The sequence below is a fragment of the Atractosteus spatula genome, chromosome 8, assembly GCF_055471065.1.
Source record: "Atractosteus spatula isolate fAtrSpa1 chromosome 8, fAtrSpa1.hap1, whole genome shotgun sequence".
Taxonomy (NCBI): Eukaryota; Metazoa; Chordata; class Actinopteri; order Semionotiformes; family Lepisosteidae; genus Atractosteus; species Atractosteus spatula.
In genome coordinates this window covers 36,265,493-36,291,439 of record NC_142713.1, presented here as the reverse complement: position 1 = coordinate 36,291,439, position 25,947 = coordinate 36,265,493, and the positions used below count along the sequence as shown (strand labels likewise).

General features: G+C 35.0%; 1 protein-coding gene across 10 annotated transcripts in view; it reads left to right on the top strand.

The window, feature by feature from the left end:
- The window catches only part of cald1a (caldesmon 1a), a 125,267-nt gene that overhangs the window by 47,583 nt on the left and 51,737 nt on the right, over nt 1-25,947 (top strand). For 7 of the 10 annotated variants that reach the window (XR_016091449.1, XR_016091446.1, XR_016091447.1 and 4 more), the window contains exons 1-2: nt 18,391-18,724; nt 21,130-21,230. Coding sequence is in view for 5 of the 10 variants with exons in the window: in XM_088922680.1 (XP_088778806.1) it covers nt 21,160-21,230 (71 nt within the window). In the remaining 5 variants the exon portion in view is untranslated. Of the gene's footprint in view, nt 1-18,390; nt 18,725-21,129; nt 21,231-25,947 lie in introns of those variants that run through there. The other 3 variants (XR_016091450.1, XR_016091448.1, XM_088922677.1) reach the window with 1 other exon arrangement.

The following is a 25,947-nucleotide window of genomic DNA, read 5'->3' as shown; positions in this document are numbered from 1 at the left end:
TAGCAGACTGGTAACACTTCATAAACAAATACAAGTCCTGTGTAAATCAGTAAAGACAGGAGAACATTTCAGCATCATTTTTGTGGTTTTACTCCCCTTCACAGACCACAGCCCTGTTAGGCTTGGTTGCCCTTGTTTTAATATAATATTAATAATAATGGGAACGTATGCTGTGAATGTAGATCAAGCCAAACTTAATTTGAACATAGATTGAATGTGACAGAGCAATGCAAACTATTTCCCAAGCAGGGCAAAAGGGCACATAGCTAAAATACCTGCAGCATCTTTGAATGAAAAGTGTACTGTAAGCAGAGACAGCTGCTTGAGGTAGACACTGAAAACCATGATACAGCAGAATTTTGTTATAAGACGGTGCTGCTTTTGTCTGCTTGGATGTGTCCAACACCTGCCTGCTTAATCTTTTCACTTGATTTACTTGCAGGCACATGCAAAATTCAATGGGGAAGGTGGCATCTTGCCAATTTTAATTTTCTTTAAAAGGACTTTAAAAGTCGGCTGTGCAATTACTGTATGCCTAGTGCTTCCTAATAAAAAAATAACAGATCAGAAAGGTACTATCATTCTGAGAGCTAGAGACCTATGCAGAAAAAAAAAAATTCTTTGGCAATATTCTGCATTTTCCAGACATGAATTTAGTTATTTTTTAAAAGTATTTGGCTCCAAAGGTAAGTGGCATAATGATATTCCTGTCTTTGAGATACAACAGATGCAGAAAGTTTTGATAAAGTACTCTACAGTACCTGTGTGATTTAGTATACCGTGTAATTTGTGGTTTTTCAGGTTTTTTTTCTCTCCTGTTGCAAACATGACATTTTAAACCTAATTCGATTTAATGACATTTGTGGTCATTATAGTTGCATACTGTTTACTATTGTTGTATATGATAGGATAATAAATGTCAAATGAAAACTATATACAAGAAGTGTAGCTGTCATGATGGGAACATAAGGGTCTTCTTATAAAACCAAAGACCTTTTATGTAAAGATTCCTTTTTTCCTCACCAGATATCCTAAGTAGAAGTGAGACGTTGCTTCACAAAATGAAATGTCTCAACTAAAACTGTAAAAAAACGAAAGTTGTTTTACAGAATATTTTTGATATTATTTTATAAAAACTATTCTGATAGGTTTTTTTAATCAAATTAATTAATGAAATAGCTTACTAATTGCAACTCTTCAACCTTCAATGGTGAGTACAGTGTCCATTGTTCAGACAGTCACATAAAAATATAACAGAAAGTAGCCGTTAAAATGGCAGCCCTAAACTAGCACTTAATTATGTGTTCTAAATTCTGGAATTCCAAGTTAAAAATGGACTGGGTTCAGTTCTGGATCTGGGGTGCTATCTGTCTGGAGTTTGTATGTTCTCCTCATGTTTGTGTGGGTTTCCTAGGGAATCTGGTTTCCTCATGCAATCCAATGACATACTTGTAAGTTAATTGGCTTCTGGGAAAACTGATGTGATTGTATGTATGTTTGTGTGTGCACTGTGATGGACTGGCTTCCCATTCAGTTGCTTGCTGGGATAGGCTCTGGTTTTACCATGACCCTGAATTGGATGAAACAGGAAATGAATAGATGTTGAGAAAAGGGTTATAACAGCAATATCACATATTCCAATCTCAGTTCTCACTCTCCTCCCAAAAAAGTTAAAGTAAATATTTGCAGGAAAAAAAATGTTAAGGCCCAACTGTGGAAAGTGGATAACTTGAATAGTCCCCCTTTTAAGAATGCACTAATCAGTAGTTTACCAATTACATTTAAGATAATCCTGCAGAAGATATTAGCTAAAAGATGAGCTTCCCTGACTAAGAACTATGGTTCTTAACTTTTATTTGCTATGCATGCATTGTTTTTAGTAGCACTAATTACAGAAAAGTATCTTCTGACAATCAGATAATTAACATATAGAATAACAAGGAAGACTATTACTGTTTCTGATCATTTGTGTAGACTTTCCAGGGCCATAGGCACTGAATGTCTGTATGCTATAATAGAAATAACACATTTTACAAAAGAAATGTTCCAGAGTAGCACATATTGAATAAAATACGGCATGTAAGCAATGGGCAAAAATTAAAATTTAAAATGTACAGTTGAGTTATCTGATTTAGACATGGAAACAGTTTTTCCTCTACTGCATACAAAAGGTTAAGGAGATGTAACCCTGCAATTAAACCAGTTTAACATTTTGCAACTTTGTTGCCGACTTTGTTAATGTCTTTATGGATTTTGAATCCAAAACTAAAAAAGATTCCATTCTTTTAGTCTGTCAGTGCAGGATATTTCTTTGAGCACAAGAATGTAACTGATTGCTTTTCCCTGGACTGATTCCAGAAAAGAAATATATATTTTTAGTAATGTGGTGAGCAAAATTGTAGACAATATTCTAAATGAAATCTTAGAAGTACATTGTAAAATTTTAACATTATATTCCTCTTTTTAGTTCTAGAAAATCTGAAAATTTAATTATAGACTGCCTTGCAGACCTATTCATCTCCTTCCAGTGATGTCTTTGATGATAACTTTGAGTGCAGTGAAATCAGTCATTAGGAATTGAACAGTGTATCGTTCCACCCAGTCACTGCCTAGATCAGGCGGGGTAGGGAGGGAACTGTAGTGGCTGAGCCATGTTCTTAACCATGTGTTGTGTTAACAAATTAGCATTTGCACTCATTCACCTTTGCATGATTCAGGGAGGATTCCAGAGGAAAAAAAAAAGTGATACACCATAGATAGTGTGCTGATGGATATTATACATGTTTTCATTTGCAGGAAATTCCCTTAAACTTATATTATAAAACTATTATGAGTTTTAATTAAATTAGACAAGCTGGTTCTTTATATTGATGTTATTATGAAAGATATCCATAAGGTATCCTACGTATTTACAAAACCAAGTCACAACTGAAAATTAATGTCAACTGATATCAAGGTTTTGTTTCAATATATTCAATAAAATCAGAAACCTGACACAAGATCAGTTTCATGGTTTCATTACCATTGAATTATTAGCACAATAAATGTTAGAAATGTTCTTATTGCAAAAAATAATGTTTCATGACTTCATATAGGTCAAATCCTGGTTGTATACTGTATAACAATATATTTTAAGCAAATCTTTGCTTGCACACTTGTCCTGTAGATTCTGTAACTTAGTTGTACTAATACTGTACATCCTTTAGGAAGTGCAAATTGCTGTTAATCTGCAGTTCTGCTGTATTATTGCATAAAACATAAGGCTGTTCAGCCCATCTAGGATGTTTGGTTGTAATTGAGCTGCTGACTTCATCCAGCTGTTCTTCATCCTGAAAGAAGGCATGGTGTCAGCATCAACAACATGGCTGGATACTTGTTCTAGACTTCCTATATCCTCTTCTGTAACAAAAGTGTCTCCTGGGATCAGTTCTAAATGCACTTCCCATTAGTTGTAACACTTGTGTCCTCTGGTTCAGTTATTTCATCTTCGTATCACGTTTTGACGATAACTCTTATCACATGTTAATTTGACATACAGTACGTATAGCTTTTGCTCAACCATGCAGTTTTAGATATGAACAATGACGCTGATTACTTCAGTCTGAATACCCTTAAGCCTGAATTAGAAAAATAACTTTTTCTTTCAGTACATTTCCATATTTGATATAACTTTACTCCCACACACTATTTTAATTGTTGTTCCTGTAAATGAATTAAAATATTAATGGCAAATTTATATTTATTTTATAATACAACTTTATTTTAGAGGGAAATGTAATCAAAAAAGAAAACTGTTTAGAGAAATTTCGGAAAATGCCCATATACAATTAACCACTGTTATTTGCTCTTCAAGGAAATTTTATTTACAGTATATGCAATTAGAGGCTTTAGACTTTATTTTACTAAGAAAATGTAATCTTGCCAAAACAAGCAGAGCACTTATTAGCACTTATAAGATACAGTCAGCATATAAAATTTAAACCCTCCCCACATATGTAGTCTATCTCGATTGTTTATCTTGCATGTTTAATAAACTAAGAACAAAAAATGTATAAAACTGAACATGTAAAATAGTTCTGTAGTCACTAGTCAAAATTTTAGGAATTCATTGTGAGATAAATATATTTTTGTAGTGGTGGACAGTGCATGTTGGCTGGAGGAACACCAAAATAACTTCCATCACATTAGCTGGCCAGAACAGCTCCCAGATCTCCATTCTAATAAAAACTGTTGGAAATGGTGAGAAATTGTTTTAAATTCCATGTGTCCTTCCTACACACCCTTAACCTCATCACAAACTCAAATAAAAGTGACCCTTCTAGAACAACTGGATGTGATTGGGGCTGCACATACAGTATTTTAGATTCTTGCAGTATGCATACTAAAACTCATTCAGGCTATTCTCATTGCTGGTGGAATGTCAACAGGTCTAGTGGGAGCTCTAAATATTAGGTTAGACCTAGGTACAGATTCAATTTAAAATGTAACATGCTTTATTTGGACAGTTTCATTTGGTGATTCTGTATGGGTTGATGTATGTTATGTAATATGTCTACTGCATAAAAATATATTAATATATTAATATATTTATATATATATATACCACACACACCTGAAGAAGGCTCCAGGGCCGAAATGTTGTGTTCTCTTTCTTCTTTTTTTCAGCATGGAATAAACCTATTACTTGTTCCTTTGCAGCCTACGCATGCTGACGCAGCTACCCACCTATATTAATGTATTGTTTTTAATGTAATGTTAACTTGTCCTGTTTGTATTACAAATAGATAGTTAAGAAAATAGTGAATAGTGAGTTCTGTTTATCACTGAGTAATAAATCAGGCACACTTATTAACAATGGTAGTTGCATGCAAACCAACACAGTATACAATATTCAACATGCTCTATTTGCAAACAATGAATCCCAGATGCCTAGCTCCTGACCTACCATAAAAATCCCAGACTGCTACCACGTATTTAAAGATCCTATAGAACACCTACACAGGCCTACAAGAGATGTAGACCTACCTTCTAAATTCAACAAAATATGACCTACAATGAAAAATATCTCTATAAATCTGGATACTACAAACTCATCTTCCAAATATTTAAGTGCATTGGACCATCATAATCAGATGTGGCATCTTTTGCAATGATCAGATGACACCTTTAAGCCACTAAACAGGATACTCTCCACACCTTGGCTGTCCCTTATTATCCTGTGCTCTCCATGAAAATCAAGAACAGGAGTAGAGACGAGACTCACCCTTGCTGGACACCCTATTCAGGCATGACTGCCAAGAAAGGAGACACAGCTCTCACTCCAATAATAAAGGTACTGTACCAGTTAGGGTTAAAAAGTGGCACAAGCCCTTCTGATTTTGTTACATCTTGAGGAATGTGGTTGTGTATCTTCTCTTCAGGATCTCAAATGCCATAGGTAATTCCAATCTTTTTTCCTCCAGATGTCTAGGAAGAATTAGTAGTGTTTTAAATATGGGCATTAGTAAACTATGATGATTGAAGTGATTAACTCTTAAAGTTTAAATTAACTTTCAATTAAAGTCATTTTCTTTTAAGCCAAGCAGTGTTGGAATTCAAAGCGTGTTTATGGTTTATGTCTTGTTGATAGATCGAATAAAAAAATAGAAAATCTGATGAGTGGATGATGGAACTGTGGATTCGTTTTTGATTCAGTTAATGTTTTGCACTACTTGAATGATCTTACTCGAGTCTGCTCTTGAAACACAGCTCCTCCAAATATCTAATTTAGACTAATGTTCTTAGAATATTTTATTTGATTTACATCAAATATAAAGAAGTTCATTTTTACCACAAAACTTCAGATTCCTTTGCAAACTTAAGGCAAACCTTGTGGTTTCTAGTCTTTAATAAAGACTTTGTTCTTGCTTCCCTGGCACAAACTATTTTTTTGTGCAAATGTCACCACATGAGCTACATTTTGAGCTATGGAGATCACTTGATGTCCCCCCTGGGTTCCAAGAGACCCCAGTGATTATTTTTCTAGCTGCTCTTAGTAATTATTTCTTCCACATAGAGGTTTCATGTTTGTGATTTTAAACTTTTGACACATCCAGATTATTCTTTCTACTGAAGAAACTAGAAAACTGTGTCTTTGAGGTGCCTTTCCTATATCATTTGCCAGGTTTGTAAATGTTAAATTTATGACACAATTTGATAATTTATTTGACCTAACTTTTGTGATCATATTTATCAAATATGATGATTTTCAATTAATGTAAGCTCCAATACAACAAAATAACTCATACCTGTACACTATACACAGTACATTATCAGTTCTAAAGATATGACCACAATTTACCTTATCTAGTTATACTAATCTTAGATTTATTTAACAGTTTTGCACAATGGATTTAAATTATTTTCTTGTATTATATTTTTTGGGATTGAGTACATTATATGGCATGTTCCTATTCTGCAAAAAATATAGATATAGATTTAATACATTAAAGTTGTTTATACAAAGTGGCAATAAAAAAATGAGTTTTTGGATATATTTGGAAAATTTCTACATAACATTCTGTGGAAATCTGTTGTCATATATTGTAAATGGTTGTCTGATGTTGCGTAAGAAATGTGTTTTGCATCTTGGCCTTTGGCGTCATTGTAGTGCATTGTGACAGTAAGTTTATGGGAACTATAATTAGTTACACTAGCAAAGCCATAGCACTCAGAATTGCTTTGCAAGTTTTCTTTTGGCAGCTGGTTTTTAAAAGAAACACTGGCTGGTTTTTTGTTCTTTTTCTTTATCAGGGTTCTCTCTGTACTTCTATCTTTTTTTTTCTGTTTTCCGGGAATGACGGCTTTTGATTGACAAAACTGAGAAAAATCCAACATGGGATGGTCCACTGTATGCATAACTGCAGGTTCACGTGACCTGATGAGTTCATTTTATCTTCATGCCCAAGTGAACTGTTTTCGGTAGGGGGTCGAAACAGTCTGTTAAAAGAACAGAACATAGGTTCACTTTCAGAAGCCCCTGATCAGACTGTTTTGACAACTGTCCAACAGCTATTATAGTTATCAGGATAAAAAAGCAGTCAAAATCTAAGATTGAGATTTTGTTGTTTTTTTTTTCTGAAAAGCCACTGTATAGCAAAATGTGCTCTAAAAAATGATGATTAAACATCTTTATCTGGCCATTTTGTGCTGCTGATAAGCTTTTTTATTTATATAAATATATAACAACCAGTTTAAATTGTTACTACAAAATGTGTTTAGAGAAACAACAAGCCAGTGAAATAAAGTTTAAATGCACTCAGTCCCATCTTGTGCCCTTTGCTTCTGGGGTAGGCTCCAAGTTGACACAACACTCTCCAGGCAAGCAGCCTTCTGATGATGGATAAATGGAAAATTGAAGACAAACCCTTCCGCTAAGAGCAGGCATATAAATAAAGTTTTAGTGCAGGGATTAACTGGGTTTTCTAGCTACATTCTGACCAACCTGACTTTAAAAGCATATATAACATTGCAAGTACAAATAAATTCTATAAACTGCTACTGTACATTATTTAAGATATCTCTAATGACATTATTAATATCATTAATTGGGTGATTTGAATCATGATTTGCGTAGTGATTTTGGCTTTACAGATATGCTTCTTCACTGTATCCGTAGATTACTTTAACATAATAGGTTCAGAGGTAGATGAGATCGATACAAAAGAAGAATTACTGGTCATTTCATTGGGAAGTTATAAACTATAAAAGAAAAGCAATATCAGCTGTTTGGATCTTAGCAAGAGTTCAAGTATACCTAGTATTAGAAAATAAACCAGTGACGTGTTAACCAAGCTCAGATGGATGTAACAGGCATTGGTAGTATCAATACAAAAAGTATATGTATGTCAGTTAATTCCGATACCTTGCTAAATATTCTTTAAAGAAGTTGATTATTATCTGCATTTAAAGGTGTTAACAACATATGATTGACAACATACTGTAATGAGCTGATACTGGCAGTCTTAGGCAGTATCCAAAGTCATATCCTCAGGACTTTCACCAGAACAGAATGATCATTTGACAGTGCTATAGATCTGAGCTTATACCAACAGTTATCACAGTATGCAACTCTGCTATCATTTGTCCACTGTACAGTAGAAGTGTTCAGATCTAGTTCCTGAGAGCCACAATGACAGCTGTTTTTGTTCCAGCTGATCTTTTACTTATTTATACTAATATTTACTATGTCAAATAAAACATTTCTATCCAGATCTTAAGTAGCTTAAATGTGACAAACGTATAAGAAGCTACTATTGTGATGGTGTTCAAAATTAAGTATTTTGCTCACTCTACAGCAGCAGGTGCTCAACCCAAGACATGTATTTTCTGGCACTAGCACTCTGCTCTCTGAGCTACAGTGTTTCTCCTCTGGCAGACGTTTCCTGTGACGACTCTCTACCACACAGTTTTAGTGGTTATAATCCACACGTATTTGCAGTGATCTTTAAGACTGTTGTATAAACTGGCTTCTCTCCTCAAGCAGTGCTTAAAGCTTTCTCTCTGTCCCTGTTGTATTTTCTATCTTCGGTTTTGACCCTTGCCTGTTCCAAACTTTGGTTATTGTGTTTTTTTTTCAGATTTGACCCTTCCTTGGTTTTGACTATGTTTCTGCCTGGTGTTTTGGTTAGTGTGTCATGGACTCTGAACTTGAACCTCTGCCTCTCCTTGCTGCTAGCCAACTCTGCCACAGCAGTTGTCAACCATGACAACTATCTTTAATAATTTACAGTTTATTTAGCATTTAGTGTCAATCTAAATGTCATTCTTGCTCCTGTATACATCAGATCAAAACACAGTTTCAATACCAGGCATTTTGATGCCTTGAAGCATCAACTTACTAAGAGTTACGATGCAATTTAGGGAGTAGAATTCAGTGCCACTGCTGATGCTTTGGCTTAATTCAAAGTGTGCAAACTCAGTGACATTCCAGAAAAGTTTGATGGAATTTAAATCTTGCTTTTATCAGTGAAAAGCACATTTGCCAGTGGAAACTCTTTCTAGTAGACGTGTTGGTCAATGCATTGAAAATTCCAAAATCCTGTGAGCGAGAAGTATTCAGAGAGGATGTATTTCTCATAGATGTCTCAGAATTGGTACTATTTCTACAATGTCCATAATGAACGATTTGGAAACAAATGGTCTTAACTAAGTATTATAACCAAGTGTGTTCATGATGAGACACAATGATCTCAAATGGCATCGTCAAGGATTTGGGATCATCAAAGGACAGTCTATACACATTATACTGCACAATAAAAGTTCTGGTAAAACACAAGATTCAGCAGTGTGTCTCATTTAAAGTAGATTTTTACATCTTATAATACCTAATTAAAGAAATTACACGTAAACCTTGCCTATCTGAAACTTTTAACTTGCTGCATGTTAAGGTTACCAGGGTAATTTGTGGTGTGTAAATTCCTTATCTCAGTTATCCACACACTGTCTATCCCATTTACAGTGGGTTACTTTTGGTAATTATGTGCATTAAACTAATTATTTGCGCGCTTGCATGTCATTTTTTAGAGAGTGCACAAAAAACATCTTTTCTGCTTTTAATGTATTTAGCAACTATTAGAATTTAAAGAATTTATTAGCTGCCTTGAACTAGCAATAAACTCCTGCCAAAACTAAACAGTAACTTTAACCAAAGTTTGTTTTTCAGCTCATAAATTAAAATACTTCTTTAGAATAAATAACCTTTTAATGTACAGTTTGAAGCACATTTAGAAATGTGGAAAGTCAGGCCACAGACAGAAAATTTATAGTGTCGAGAGCATCGAGAGTTAGGTACGTACATTAAAAACATAACCGATAAATGGATTTTTTTACTTATTGGACATTTTACTCTAAAAACAGTGCTCTGGAGAAAATGATTCATTTTAGTGCATGTCTGAGTAGTGATTTGTTATTAAGGGGCACAGAAAGTAGTTAAGTAGTTTTCAGTCATTTATCAAAAACCTCCAGATTCGCGTTGTTTTTATTATACTGTATATATAACAAAGCCAGCTTTGGTTTTAATATAATTATTAATGTAGATTTTGAAGACTGACAGGCTAACAGTTAACCTCTGTCCAAGTACTGTCAACTTCATTTTGTGTGTATCTAATGTGTTCAAATACCTGTATGTAATTGCAGCAGCGATTACTTTTCTCTCTCATGACGTCAGGTGGATAGAAAAGAGTTTTTCTTTTGACGGTGTCTTAATCAGCAGGTTCTTGTCCTCTTAAAAAGACAGATATCAGGTGCTTTCTGCCTGATGGATCTTCCACTTTCCTTCTGAAAATTGTGAATTGGCCATGGTTTTGATCTGTGCATCTGATTTCAAGATGAAAGTGCATCAGGATTGCTGAGTCAGGGCATTGAGATCCATCTGGAACATGGTATCACAGTTTTTTTTTCTTAGGCTGGGCCATATTTTCAAAGCTGTATTTGTGACTGAATTTGTGCTCCAGAATTTTCATTTTGACTTTCCAGTTACATTTCTTCATATTTTGAAATTAAGTGTGATATGGTGAAATTAGATTTGTCTTCAGATCTTGTCTTTTAATCTCTTCATAGTATTAGGGGTCTAGTGTTTTCTTTTGAAATTGCTGTAGGTTTAAAGCTATCTCATGACTGGAGTACTAGTATTTCTGTGTTCCATCATGTTCTTGTTCTTTAGTTGGTTTGCCCTAATTATATGTGTCTGCCTAGCATGTTAAAATTTTCAAAGGCTTTGAGTCTTCTTTTGTTTATTAAGACATAGTAAAAGAAGTCTGTAACCTTTTTGCTTTGAGTTATTATTGTCAAGTTCAATATGAACAAGTACATTTAAATTACACTTACAGTACGTTGTTTAGAAAAATTAAGCAGTGTTACAGCAGCAGATTTACCCATTAATGTGAATCTAATTTTGCACAAATGAAAACTGTGTAATTACATCTGTCTTCATGTCTGCTTAGGAAGTTTAATAACATTTTCCAGTTCTGTAAATTAAACTAATGTGCGTACTGTAAATAGAAAACGAAACTCTTTAAAAAATTGTTTTTGTTAAGTTCATATTGACTGTTTTTTTCTTAGAAGCATTAAGATCTGAATCTTTTGGCTCAACTAGACATTCCTGATGCTACAGTACAGTATGTGCCAAATGCATGGATAGAAGATATGTTCTGTTTTTTTCCTACTATTAAATGCATGACCACCTGCAGCTCAGTCAGTATTTGCACTGCTTAACATGGCTAATCAGAGACATAGATCTGATGGTGATGTGACGGTGTTAAACGATAAAAAATATAAAAAATCCTTCATTGAGTTTAGTACTGATGTTTCATTTTTTGTAATAGGAATGTCATGTGGAGCAACATGGTGGCACAGTTGTTAGCAGCTCTGCCTCATATTGCTGGGGCTCTGGGTGCCATTCCTCGGGTGATATCTGTGATTACAGTAACATTTGAATTGGAGTAGATACATTCAATTTGTAATCAGGCTTCTTCCTTTTCGATGTTTCTTTTTTAAAAATTGCATGACACAAGAAGGTAACTGTAAGGTTTCTCTGGATATTAGTTTACTTCTTAATCTACACTGATTCTATATTTACAATAGCTATTCAACTTTCTTATCCCTATTTTCTTAGTGTACATATTAACAAAGGTAATTATATACTACTCAAATTATACACAAATTAGTCATCACATCACATTCAATAGCTGCTTATCCATTTCAGGGTCATGGTAGCCCAGAATCAATCCTAGGAAGCATTGGGCACAAGGTAGGATACACCCTGGACAGGACACCAGTCCATTGCTAGGCACACACAGGCACCAACACACTCACACCAGGGATAGTTTTACATAAGCCAGTTAACCTACCAGCATGTCTTTAGATTGTGGGAGGAAAGTTGAGGACCAGGAGGAAACCACACAAGGACAGTGAAAGCATACTGTACTAACTTCACACAGATAGCACCCCAGAAAATTGAACCCAGGACCCCAGAGCCATATGGCAGCAATACTAACTACTGCACCACCCTGCTGCCCTCAGATTGTTAATAAGGGATGGTATTTCTACACCTCTCCCTGTTATTTCTGCAGGAAATTGTTTAGTTTGTAAAGATTTGTAGAAGTGGAGAGTTCAGTAGAGAATGATTATTGGTTGCCAAGCACACTGCCTTAGTTTGATGCCTGGAGTTAGAGTACTAGTGTGAAAGGCCTGAAATGTTGCACTGTTGCATAAAAATGTACAGTAGTCAACAGATTTCAGTTAATCATTTAAAAGCATAATTGCAAATGTAAATAACCACACAAGGAATTTACTGAACGTTAATTGGACTTCTTTCTTTTATTCACCATTGCGTCATTCTTAAGTATTAAAATCTTAGTAGCTGTGCAGTAAGTTATAGACATTTTAAATTGTTTTTATCTGCCACGTATCCAGTTTTTCTTGTTAGAATGCTAAGGAAAATGCCCTGACATCTGTTCTTCCTTCAGAAACAGTTGTGAAGAAGGAAGTTCCAGGAGAGTTTAACGATTCTCCTGGCAGATGCACCCATCAGGTTCAACCAAATGGATACTAGCTTGGGCATAAAATGTGCTCTTCATGCTTTATGAATTCTGTAGTCTTAAGACTCCTATCTTGTACATCCAGAATTATTTGGCTGCATTAGTCTGAAAAATTGAGTGACAAAAATGCTTACAGGGCATTTCCTAATATTGTTTAACAAGTTTAAGCTGCATGTTGAGTATTTATGGATTGTATGCACCTTTTCCTTTCATTCTTCAATTACAGCAGCCTCTCACAGGTGGATATGTAATGGATGGTACCTCTGGAAGTGGTAAAAACAAACGGAGAGTTGTCTTATGTGATGGAATAGGAATTTTATTGAAAACTACTGTACTGCTACTGGTGAAGAATCTTTTAACTAATGTACTGCCTCATAAAATTTTAATATGATTTGGGACCAGTTTCAGAAGTGGCAATGAGCCAGCATAATGGCATAATAAAAGTAGACAGCCAAGTGATGATGCAATGAGTGAGTTTCTTTTTTATCCCTTTTCAAATAAAATAAAACCTGAATAGAAATTTAAAAACAGTAAGCGAAAATGCAAGCCACATTTTTCATTCAATGCGTTTTCATTCACAATGTTCAGAAGGAGGAATTGTTGTTAGTATTTATGCAGAAAAAAACTTGGGAATGCAGGTGTACTAGCTGACATTGAACTGCACCTGGCCTGAGCAAGTTTGTATTGATGAAGCATCTATTTGAAGAAGCCAGTATTATTATTTCAAAACTGATAATAAGGATGTGGATTCAAACTCCCATGTAGGGCACTCCTGCTGTACCTTCGAACAAGTTAATTCCAATATAGATTGGTCCAGATCCAGTGTCTTTTCATCCTAAGAACTTTACTATTGTGAAATAAATTCCTGTAGTGGCCTGTGTGGCCCAGGTAGATGTTTTCTAAGAGTAAGTAATTGAACATTATTTTTACAGCCTCTTTTAAAGCACAATATCCCACAGAAATGTTGAATTGTTTTGTGAGTTCTGCAATTTTGATCAGACATAAAGGCCTCCCTAAGGCCTTTCCACCCATTCCTAACCTTTTACCATCTGTTAAATGGAAAAAAGACCACCAGAACCTGTGTGTCTGGGACCAAATGGAGGAGAGGTTTCAGCATCTCTGGAAGCTGGCTCAAGCTAATATTTAATAGACAAGTATTATATCATGGGTAGTGCAGTACCAAAGCAGCGGTGATTGCTAAAGAACTGGCCTCAGCAGAACGGGTCTGAGAGAAGCTACAGTAAGGCTGGACTCTAATATCCTGTGGTAGTAAGCAGAATTTTTTAATTTATTTCATTATTTTTGGACAAACAAGCCAGTTTTGTCAGTTAGTAAAAGGGTTCTTTTTGTTTAATTTACTTTGTGTCTCATATTTCAGTTCTTTAGTTCTTCTTCCAATCCTGGTCAAATCTGAGAAAGCCCACATAACAATACTGTATGTGCTGTACACACTGTACGGAGTAACAAATAAAGATTAATTCCAGGCTGAAAAAGAGGAAGAAAACACACAATGGCAGAAATGTGTTTTTTCCTCTGCTTCTCAGTGTGGAATTAACCTTTACTTGTTCTTTTCCAGGCAAAGCATGCTGACACAGCTCCACACTTAAACGTGTATTGTATATACTGTACATATCTGTGCATATATTGCATAAAATTGCAAAAACAAAAAGAAATGATGCCTTCATAATCCAACTGTCTCCTCTTGTTTAGGAATTTAAATAAAACAACTAAACATTACATAACATGTAGAAAATGAAGTGCAAAAAATAATTTAATTCTTTGAGAAAAAGTAGACACCATTACTTTAGTACAGTATTTAATTTACCTTGGTTTTGCTTCATTTACAGCTTCCACTCTCTTCTGTGGTTTGAAACTGGAACCTGGAAGCAAAACAAACACGTTCCACCATATAACCTCCACTATATTTAACACTGGGCAGGCTGAACGTTATAAAAGTTCTTGTCTTCCTACAGATATATTGTGTTCTGTTTTAACCTTCATCACTCTATACAGTATATTGCCTATTTTGCACAGGTTGTGGAGGTGAGCAAATGACTTCTGATAAAAAAACACAAAATATTCAATATAGGAGGCAGAGAACATGGCTGCATAACATCATATGGTTGTAGTACAAAGCAGCTTTTAGTTGATTATATATGAGTGCACATCCAATTATAATTCTGCAATCTTTACTTTTTGCATCACTGATCTGTGTTAAACTATAATTTTGTGGGCAAGTTTGAAATAATAATACTTAGGTTGGCTATGTTCAGATGCTTTATTAAGGGTTAGTACAGCAAAAGGCAAGTTCATAGCATGCAACACTTCAAGGGAGGATTTAGAAAGTGTAATCCAAGCAAATCACAGGGAGAGCGTCCATTATTCACTGTAGTCCTTTACCATTCATGACGCCTGGGTGGTCTTCTTAAGGAAGTAGTACAACACTGATATCTATTGAATGGCTTTCAGAAAAGCCCAGGGGCTTGATTTTAAATGTTTTGCACATACATAAACCTATAGAAGGTCAATAACGTTTAGCCCCATTACTCTTAAATCTCATATTGTGTCTTCAAAAGTTTATTTAATTTGCATTTTTTTGCTTTGGATGACTAGAACATAAAACATGTCTCAAACTTTTGTATACCTTCCATCAAATTAATAAAACTCAACTTGATAGTGCAGGGATCTTAGACTTGCCTTTCAGTGGTCCTTCTTTTAATCTGGAAAACAAAAAAAAACTTTTCAGTGCTTTATTTTGCCATGATGTAAGTTGAGAACAGAATCCTGTGGTTTTAAAGGATTTCCTAACAAGAACATTTGTTTCCAACTGCTACTTTACTTCACTGCTGAAAAATGTTTCTTTGTGCAAAGAACCTATGCTGAATAAAGAGAAAATCTAAATGAAAATGATCTGTACTGATGAAAGTGACCTGATCGATTTCTCTTTGAAAGTTTTATATGTATGACATGGATTGCTGCTCATCTGCATTGAATTGTACAGGGTATGTACCCCTGCCTTTTATTTTCTATTATTTGTACATATACTGTACATATACAATAAACATTTCTATTGCAAAGCTGACATCAGGTGCAATGAACCTGATGAGGTTTGGTGATAAGAATGCACAGTGTGCAGAATGCAGACTGGGGATATGTTAAAGTATGTGTATGTAGTTAGGAGACAATTGTTTTCATTAACCGGATAGAATACATACAGTGCAGTCTATAAGTATTTGGACAGTGACACAATTTTTGCTGTTTTGTACTTCACCACATTGGATTTGAAATAAAACAATGACTACGAGGTTAAAGTGCAGAATGTCAGCTTTAATTTGAGGGTATTTACATCTGTATTGGGTGAACCCTATAGGAATCACAATTTTATACATGGTCCCCCACATTTCAGTGGACCAAAAGTAATTGAGTAATTAACGCTAACATAATCTTAAATAAAATTTTGCATGTTTACAAGTCCTTTGCAATTGATGACTGCCTAAAGCCTGTGGCACATAGACCTCACCAGATGTTGGGTATCCTGGCGATGCTCTGCTCGGCCTGTAGTTTAGCCATTTTCAGTTCCTGCTTGTTTTGGGGCCTTTTTGCTTTTAGTTTTGGGATTCAGGTTGGGTGATTGACTTGGCCAGTCAAGAACAGTACACTATTGGTCCTGAAAAACTCCACAGTTGCTTTAGCAGTATGTTTGGGGTCATTGTCCTGCTGCAAGGTGAAGCTCCGTCCAATGAGTTTTGAAGCATTTGGTTTGATCTGAGCAGATAAGATGCTTCTGTACACTTCAGAATTCATCGTGCTGCTGCCGTCTGCAGTCACATCATCAATTAAGACAAGTGAGCCAGTTCCACTGGCAGACATACATGCCCAAGCCATGACACTACCTTCACCATGTTTCACAGATGAGGTGGTATGCTTTGGATCATGAGCAGTTCCTTTTTTTCCCCCCATACTTTTCTCTTTCCATCACTCTGGTGCAGGTTAATCTTCGTCTCATCTGTCCATAAGGCTTTGTCCCAGAACTCTTGAGGCTTTTTTACGTACTTCTTAGCAAACCATAACCTGGCATTTTGTGGCCTTTCTTACCAGTGGTTTGCATCTTGTGGTGAACCCTCTGAGATTATGCTGGTGTATTCTTCATTTTATGGTAGTCTTTGACACATCTATGCCTACATCCTGGAGAGTGTTCCTGATCTGTTCAACAGTCAAAAAGGGGTTTTTCTTCACAATTGAAGCTATTCTTCGGTCATCTACTACTGTGGTGTTCCGTGGTCTACCAGGTCGTTTGCTTTTGCTAAGCTCACCAGTGCGTTCTTGCTTCTTAATGTCCCAAACAGTTCATTTTGACACATCTAATGTTTTGGCTATGTCTCTGATTGATTTATTCTAATTTTTCAGCGTCATGATGGCCCACTTTAATGGCATTAACACTTCTTAAGGTCCTCATGTTGAGAGATAACAACAACGGACTCCATATGCAAATGTCACATCTAGAATCAACTCGACCCTTTGTTAGCTCTCTTGTGCATGAACTAAAGATGCAACAACACACAGTTGGCCAAGAAACAATTGAGCAGCCAATTGTCAAATTACTTTTTGTCCCCCAAAAATGGGAGGACTATGTATAAAAAGGGCTGTGATTCCTATATGGTTCACCCAATACAGACGTAAATACCCACAAATTAAAGCTGACATTCTGCACTTTAATCTCATAGTCATTGTTTTATTTCAAATCCAATGTGCTGGAGTACAGAGCCAAAACAACAAAAAATGTCACTGCCCAAATACTTACGGACTGCACTGTATATACCTTAAGACCACACTTTTGCTGGTAATGAAAACAGTCTGCAACAATGCTGACAGTATATTTCATGTTAGGAACTGACTTCAGTGGTCATCAAAATGGGTCTACTCTGGCACCAAAAGGTTATTTGAAATCCTTTTGGCTGAAAAGTACTGAATAAATCATATTTATTATTATTAAATTAAATTGTATCTGTAGATAAGGAATGGCATTCCTCATCTGCACAAAGTGGTTTACTGTTTATTATTGTCATATCTATTATTTGTTAAATTCTACTTATTCGATGATTATTTCTCTTCAATTATTGAACACCCATTAATCTTAGTAAGTAGTAGTTGAGATTTGTAGTGTAATTAAGTTAAGAGGTATATAAGTAACTCTAGAAATGTATTATTACACTTAATACTACTGTACATTAAAACATTGTTGGAGGCAGTAGGTGTAAATGCTGTAATAATGTGTTATTTTGTTATATTTTGTAAAAGATCATTTGGAATTGGGAAATGCGTTTGTCTTAATAATGTAGGTGTAGAAAATACTACACTAATGAGTAATTATAGTAGACATTTATAATAGAATATATATATAATACATATTTGAAAGATTTTTAATGTGCTTGATAAAGATAATTTTTAATGTAAGAATTACTGTCAAACAAGACATAATATGTGTTGACAAATATATATTTATATGTTGATAGCTGGTAGCTCTAATTATTTTGTAATAAGAGCTCAGTATAGTTGCAAGTCTGCTGTTGATGATTAATTCAGTATCGATACCACATATTTGTTTCAACTGGCATTTGCAACTGTTAAACTAATATTTACCAAACGCACCTATCAAAAGGTGATGTTATGAATACGGGATTATGCTACGGTATATTGCTAGTAGATTAGAACACGCCGCCCTGTTTGCTTATTTCCTGTTTCGGCACTGCCTCAGAGATGGTCCTATCTGTGTGAGCTGCAAAAGAACGTGCTGAGTAGTTTAGGCCAGGATGCCAGAGGAAGTTGAGGCCTCCAGCACTAAGCAGGAAGCAATCTAAGAGCTGGCCTTAAATGCCAGATTCCAGGCAGAGTTTAGCTAACCAGTGACAGCTCTGTAAACAAAGCAGGAACAAAAAGAGCAAGAGAGGGAGTGAGGGAGAGAGAGAGAGACAACTAGAAGGAGAGGAGAGAGGCAGGCTTTCCCTTTTCTGGTAGTCCTCTCTGGTGAAGGACTGAGCAGGAATTCTTTGTGCTGCAGCACTTGTGGGATATAAACCAGACTGAGGAGGTGGTGGGGGGTGAAAAGAAGAGAAACAGTCGATGTACTAAGCACCGCAAAAGGAAAGGTAAGGCAGGGGATTTTTTCCAGAAAGATTGCTCACAGAAAGTTGCTTTATGATGTTAGACTCAATATCTCTTGGGTGGTCTGTTTCAGTCTCATATATCCATTGCTTTTTTTTTAGTATGTGTGTGTATGTTTCTCTCATGTTGTGGTGTTATTTCTCTAAGTTTTAACCACGTTTTTCTTAAGCTGTATTTTTTTAGTCTACTTAGTTTTCAAGCCATGTACATACAGTATGTTAAGCTTTTTTTAGGCTGTTACAAGCTTGTAGTCAATTGTGTTATACATGTTTGAGAGGAAAAAAGACAGTGTTTTTGCAAAGAACAAAGCTTTGCAAAATCAAGATTATGGTAGGGTGTATGGATCTTAGAATTTTTAAGGAGACATTGTTATGTTCTTGTTGTAACATGCAAACAAATGAATATGGAAATCATTGCAGTGAAGGCAGCTTTTTTTGTGGAAGTCTAGGAGAAATTTGCTTTGGAAAAGAAAATGAAATTCCTTTTCATGCTTCAATAATATAAGAAAAAATATAATGATGTCTAATTTGTGGCCGCAATTTCCTCTAAATTGCATATTTTGGATCTGCAGTGCCAGAATGCTTCAGAGGTTTCGCATACATTTTAGTGAACTAACCAGTATGCACAGAAGAAATAATATCTATATGTCTACTTTGGAGAGCTTATGTTCAATCGATCAATTAGCCAATTAAGTTTGTGAGGTAGTAGTAACTTTAATTCTTTAACAAATAGTTAATGTGGGTAACTTAACCATAGATATCGATGAAGTATTGCTGGACAAACTGCAGAGCCCTGCCCTAAATACCAGACACTATACACGTTTCAGTTTCACAGATTTATGAGCACTGCAGATCTAACATTAATATATATATACTGTAAAAAGCAAAAAGACAATTGACACATTGAAACAAAAGCAAAAGAATTAGCAGTGTTTCCTCTTTGATTTTCTAAAGTTGGAGAGTCATGAAATCAAAATCTTTTTAGTTGTAGCCTGGTCTAGGTTTTACCTAGTTACATATCCTTAAAGCAATGGATTGGATATGTTAATTACAGATTATGTACACTCAAGTCAGGTTAATGTCACAGGCACTTGTAGTTAAAATTGAATGCTTCATTGAGAAAAAAAAGTCATTTATTATGAGAAATATTTGACACCCTGGATTATTAGTTCAAGGCACTGTACATTTTTCATGCAGGAAATAATTGTCAATGTTTTTTCACATCAATGTTTATTCTTGAAGATAGATCTCCCATGTCTGGCTTTCTAATTTGGTTTCATTTAGAGTTCACAGTGAAGATGTCAGTACCCCTCCTTTCGTCTTTGTAGTAAGGTCATTCCATAGACCAGGACTTCTCTATTCATGGCTATGTCAATCTGCTCCATTGCTCTTCTTTAATGTATCCAGCTCGATTAATGCTATAGTAATCTTTTTAATTATCAATAAAATAATTAAGGAGATGGTTATAGCAAAATTGTGTAAGAGACCAGATCGGAAAGGTACCCCTTCCACAGACTTATAGCTGTACCTTTTATGTATACCAGCGGAGATACAAGTATATACAGTATATATACATTCCTGACTTGATTTATATGACACATTTTATACAGCCCTAGCATATATGTGAGATGAAGGTGAAGATTAGGAGAGATGTTAATGTGAAATGCAGATTATGTCCTTACAGAGACAAAACTTTAATGAAAACATGATCTCCAAAAAGAGGATTCAGTGTAGGTAGGCATACACAACAGCAGTGTACTTAAACTGAGTGGTTTCTTTTGTAAAGCTTACTTTACCAAGGTAGCCTTGAGATTCCAGATCATCAGTGTGGCATTTGACAACTCAAAAACAATTCTTTGTTGAGTGCATGTTATTTTTTAAATAACTGGACCTTGGAGCTAAAAATTCCATTACTAAACAAAATGAAAAACAGAACTGGGTAAACAATGGAAGCCACAGTTAAACTACTTCAGTCATGGAAAGTGTTCTGTGATGTTGCTACTGTAGCATAAGGTTATTCTAACTAATGAAATTCTGTCTATCATAATTCTTTCTGTTACATTTTGAAGACAAGCATGATGCACTGCTTCATGGTAGACTTTCAGGTTCAGTTGTAATCTAGTAATCAGTTTCCAGAATTCAAAAACATTCAACTGTATTTTTTTCATTGAAAAGAATACAGTTAACCTTGTTAAGCAAGCCATTAACACGTTCAGGTTCAAGTAGAAGTTTGTGATTGTATACATTTAAAGAAAATCTTGTAACTATTGGTTACACTCCCAAACCTGATGATGTTATAAGTAAGTTTGTTACAGCATTTCTGTTAATAAGGTCAGAACACTGCACATTGTGAAAATATTACAGAACTGAATAAATACCTTTTGTTGCAGATCTGATCTTGAGACCCATCTTAACCCATTATGGATGACTTTGAGCGCCGCAGAGAACTCAGGAGGCAGAAGCGTGAAGAAATGCGTCTTGAGGCAGAAAGGTAAGGCTTAGGCCCAGGTGCCTCAGACACAATCCAAATACCAGAAGTCTTGCTGACTACAGAGGTGTTATTCATTCAGTTCAGTTTTCTGAAACCAGGTGGAACAAGGATAAGCCACAGGAATGTACTGGTACCAGCATACAATGCCTTGTACTTTTCAAACCTAAAATAAGAACATTACAACAGACCTTATATGGAAAAAGAGATTTAACCTTGAGTTTTAAGAAAAACTGTTTAGTAAACTGTTTTTTAGTCAGTGACCTTTCCCTCTCATTCCATGCTTAATAGATGAATTTAGCTCATTAAGAAGGAGCTATTTTTTAAGCCCTAATAGAGAAGTCTGATGTCACTTCTGAGTTGCAGAAATAACATTCATATCTTAAAAAAGCCATTAAATAGTGGGCACTTTAATTTTTTTTCCAGAGCAGAACAGTGGAATAAAAAATAGTTTGTGCTTAATGATATTGCATTGTTGTTTTAATATTGTACTGTGATTAAGTCTTTGCCATAAAAACTTAGTTATCATTTTAACTATATGTAGCTCACGCATCTTCTTCAACACTGGAAGCACTTACTTGCAAAAGAAACACAACGTTTCACACCTGAGGAAGGCTCTTATAAAACAGAAAATGATATAGAGAGAGCCCTAAAGATAGTGTCACACAGGACCAAAAAGCATTGACTTATCCTCTTCCACTGAAACAGCAATAAAGCCAACTGAACATCATCAGAGAGCAATACCTATTAATAATTATTTAAATCACTATACTATGTGGATGTTACTTTAGTGAACACATGGTTTCTGACCTAATTTAAGATACAACCTTATGGTCCTAGAGTAATTCCACACGTGAGTAATTGAATGTAGAAAAGTCCTGGGAATAGAAAAAAAATTATTTCAAAACTTCTGCTGGCATTTGTGGACTCATTGTTTTAGAAACTCAGTGCACAAGCAGATAAGAAGGATAATGAATAAAAAGAGACAATCTGGCCCATTGTTCTTTTTAGTAGACACCAGAATATAATCCAGTTGTGTTTAGATGGATCGAGGATAATTAAAACCATGATTACACTGTGTTTGTGACTCCACAAACTCCATTATAAAGAAGTGCTACAATATGTCTCTACTTTCTTTTTCACTTTTTAAATGGGCCCAGTTTTCCTTGCCTTGTTTGAATTAGTAAGGCCTGAGCTTTTGGATTTTCTTTAGATTTTTTAAAACTGCAGTAAATCTCTGTTGGCTTATTTTCTCTTGCCTAAAAAGGCTCAATTCCCTTAACCTGTCTTTATATATCCTTGGTCCAGAGGTTATTTGTACTAATTCTTGAAATTCTGGACCAATGTTTTTCATCATGATGCTCGTTCTTCCCCTGATTAGTTTTATTTTGGGGTTATGATTGTTTAGTGATGGAATGTTGTTGTCTGGCCAAAAGACCTTCCCATTAAACTTCTTTATCTCAGAAAATACACTGTAATCTATAGTCTTAAACCATATATTTTCTTCAGATGCAATACGATAAGGGTCTAACTTGAGAAGCTATTCTGTATGTCCTTGAAGGGAACTTAAACTGCTAATAATAACAACAAGCTTGTGTAAAGTAAGAGCTATGTCTCCCAGACTTAAAGAATTAAACAAAAGCAGACTTGGCATAAAGCTTCACTAATCAATTAATAAAACAAACGAGTATGGATAGAGGTCCTACATCACACATTCTTAAACTGAACATCTTAGGGATGGTAGTGTTGCTTAGAGCTGTAAACTGTATTTTCATTTTTATTACTTTTTAAAAATTGAGTATGGAACTGATTAAAAAGATGTGGTGAAATGTGAATCAAATTTCTTGTAATAAGCATCTTGCTAAGAGTCCTGGCCAGGGAAGTGGGATCTTGGCAATCTTTAACATGACCGCCTGACAGCTTTGGCAGTTCCCATATTACAAAACTGCCTTTTCCCAATAGTTATAGAAGGCATACCTGATAAACCCATTCAGAAAAGCTGCTTTCATATTTTTTATATATCTTACAGTTAAAATACTTTTAATTTAAAGGTACCAATGCTAATATAATACTTAGCAATATGATTCACTCTTTGCTGAAAAGGGAGAAATATCTATTAAGAGATTACTACATGTTCAAAATTGATAACCAAGGAAGAAACTACTCCCACTGATTTAAAAAAAATGTGTGGATTTGAGTTCCCTGGACCAAATAGATCTTACAAGGGTTTTTCCATATTAGTTCAAGATGCTGCACATTTGATCTCAGATTATGCAATCACAGAACAACAATAACAAAAAATAAATAATTATTCTACCACAATTATATTTTAAGTCTAGCTTAAAGCATGCCAAAGTATTGGTAAATGTGTAAATAAGCTGACGTTTTAATGATAAGCACAATGTTTCGAAACTAAATACCTTTAGTATTTTTTTTTATTTTTGAGTCTGTTTACTGCAAGAAAGTTTTATTTGTAATTAAATATTCAAAGCCTATTTCTTGCCAAGAGAAGAATAGCCCAGCTTCTCTAAAACATGAGGCAGTACACAGACAAGAAGAGAATCTCTCACAGCAAACAGATGTCACTAAATACAATGCAGTTGCCTTAAAATTATTCATTTGGTAGGTTTTACAGAAACTGGTGAAGTCATTCTTCTTTCATTATTATTTTTAAAGCTGTGTAATGAAAATTCCTTTGGTTTTGAATCATAGATGCCTAAAACAGAATCTTAAAAATCTTTAACACAACATGATTTTTAATAATTCCCATAATTATTTTGAAAATGTGTTATCATAATGTCTGAGATTAAAGAAACATCTGCTTCTATATATAAGATGTTTTTCTTGCTTTCAGAACCTACAGTATGAAGCCAAGATCCAAGATCTGTTTCGTTCTTATGTTCTCTTGTATGGTAGCCCATTATAATAAGTATTGTTAATACAGTGTGATGCCACATAAAAGACTGTTTTCCTATATGACAGACGCTATTAAATTCCTAAGCTCTTCTGAATTAGAATCTTTGCAGCGGGGTCATGCCATTGTTTCCTACATGTAAGGATTTCCCTTTATCCTATATGTACGAACAGCAGTCTGCTTCCTTATATGGATTGACAAGCAGATCTGGCTGACCGTGAGAGGATAAAAAAGATATACTGTGATGTAGTGAAGGAGCCTTGAAACACTTAAGCAACTGCAAAGATTTGGATAAGCTGCAGACGCCAATTGCTTCAAAAGTGTCATGTGTTCTATCAGCTGTTAAAAAGAGAATGGTTTTGGCTGTTCTGAGAAACCTCACCCTGGGGTTGTTTGTTCAGACTTTACTACATTATTATAAGACCCAGAAATGATTTAAATTCATACAGTATCTGCTGTGTTGACAGTTTAGTTGTATATTTTAAAGCAGCACTGTGGAGCTTCCTAATTAACTCCCAAAATAGCCAGTCTTACCTTAAACAAATAAAAAACGTAGCCAGAGATACAGTACAGTACGCAGTATAATAGTGTAGATGTGTACAGTATCTTGTTATTTTGAGTTATAAAAACTTATAAATAATAAATAAACTGTTGAGTTTAGAAGCTGTCAGGGACCATATTTAATTAATTATAATGTTATGTAATATTTTTTTAAATAACACGTGTTTTCCTCATATTCATTTAGTTCTGTTTTGGCATCTTTTTGGCATCAAAGTGAGTTATAAAGACCTTCATCTAGTTACACCTTGTATGAAAATAGAGTTTAGATAGTTCAGAAAGAACTAAAACCGTAAAATACTTATTTGGATTATCTTTGATCTGTCTTAACAAGAGGCCAAATTTCATGAAAGAAGCATGGTCAAATCCCCATGCCTATGTTTGCTTTTATCTTTGGTACCTGTAGATGAAGGTGAGACCAAAGTGTGAGACCATCCATATGATCAGTATTTTGTTTGTCTTTCTCAGCACTGAGCACTTCAACTCTTAAATACCCTTCCACCATCCACACCTTTTCAATTGGGGTGGACAAGATAATGGAAATTCCTAACTAAAAATGACTCATATTTTGAAGTAACTAAATCACAATTTAAAATGATTCTACACCTTTCATATTTATTTCCAAGCTAATTGCCAATATGTTTACCAGTATAAAAGACTTCTTAAAATCAACATGTTAATATGTGAGTTTCTAAAGCAACATGAGAGATCTAACTGAAAAAAAGATCAAATAGTACCTGAATTGCAGGTGCGTCAGTCACATAAATGACAAAACTGAAGCTCAGAAACAGGGATAGACAGACATTTAACAGGATAGTTGCTAAAAACCATGAAGAGCCTCAAAAGGTACCATAAAACTGAACCTACACCTCTGTGGCACAATCTCAACAAAAACTGTACATTGTGAGCTTCACAAATGTGATATTTGTGCTAGGGCGGCTGCCATTCCGAAATGACTTATAACCAAGGCCAGTGCACAGTAATGCATTACCTGGTGTAATGGAAACAAAACCTGAACTTCTAAGCAGTGGAAGAAAGTAATGTGTCTGATGTGTCATCTTTTTCTCTTTTTCCTACATCTGGATGGATTTATGTTTGGAGAAAGCGCAAGGAAGCCTTCAAACTCCACACTGCCTGTTCTCAACTGTTAAATATAGTGGTGGATCTATTATGTTATAGGCGGCAGTCTCATGGACGTCATTGGGTCTTATTATTACTTTGCATGGTAGAATTATGGCCAAGGAATAT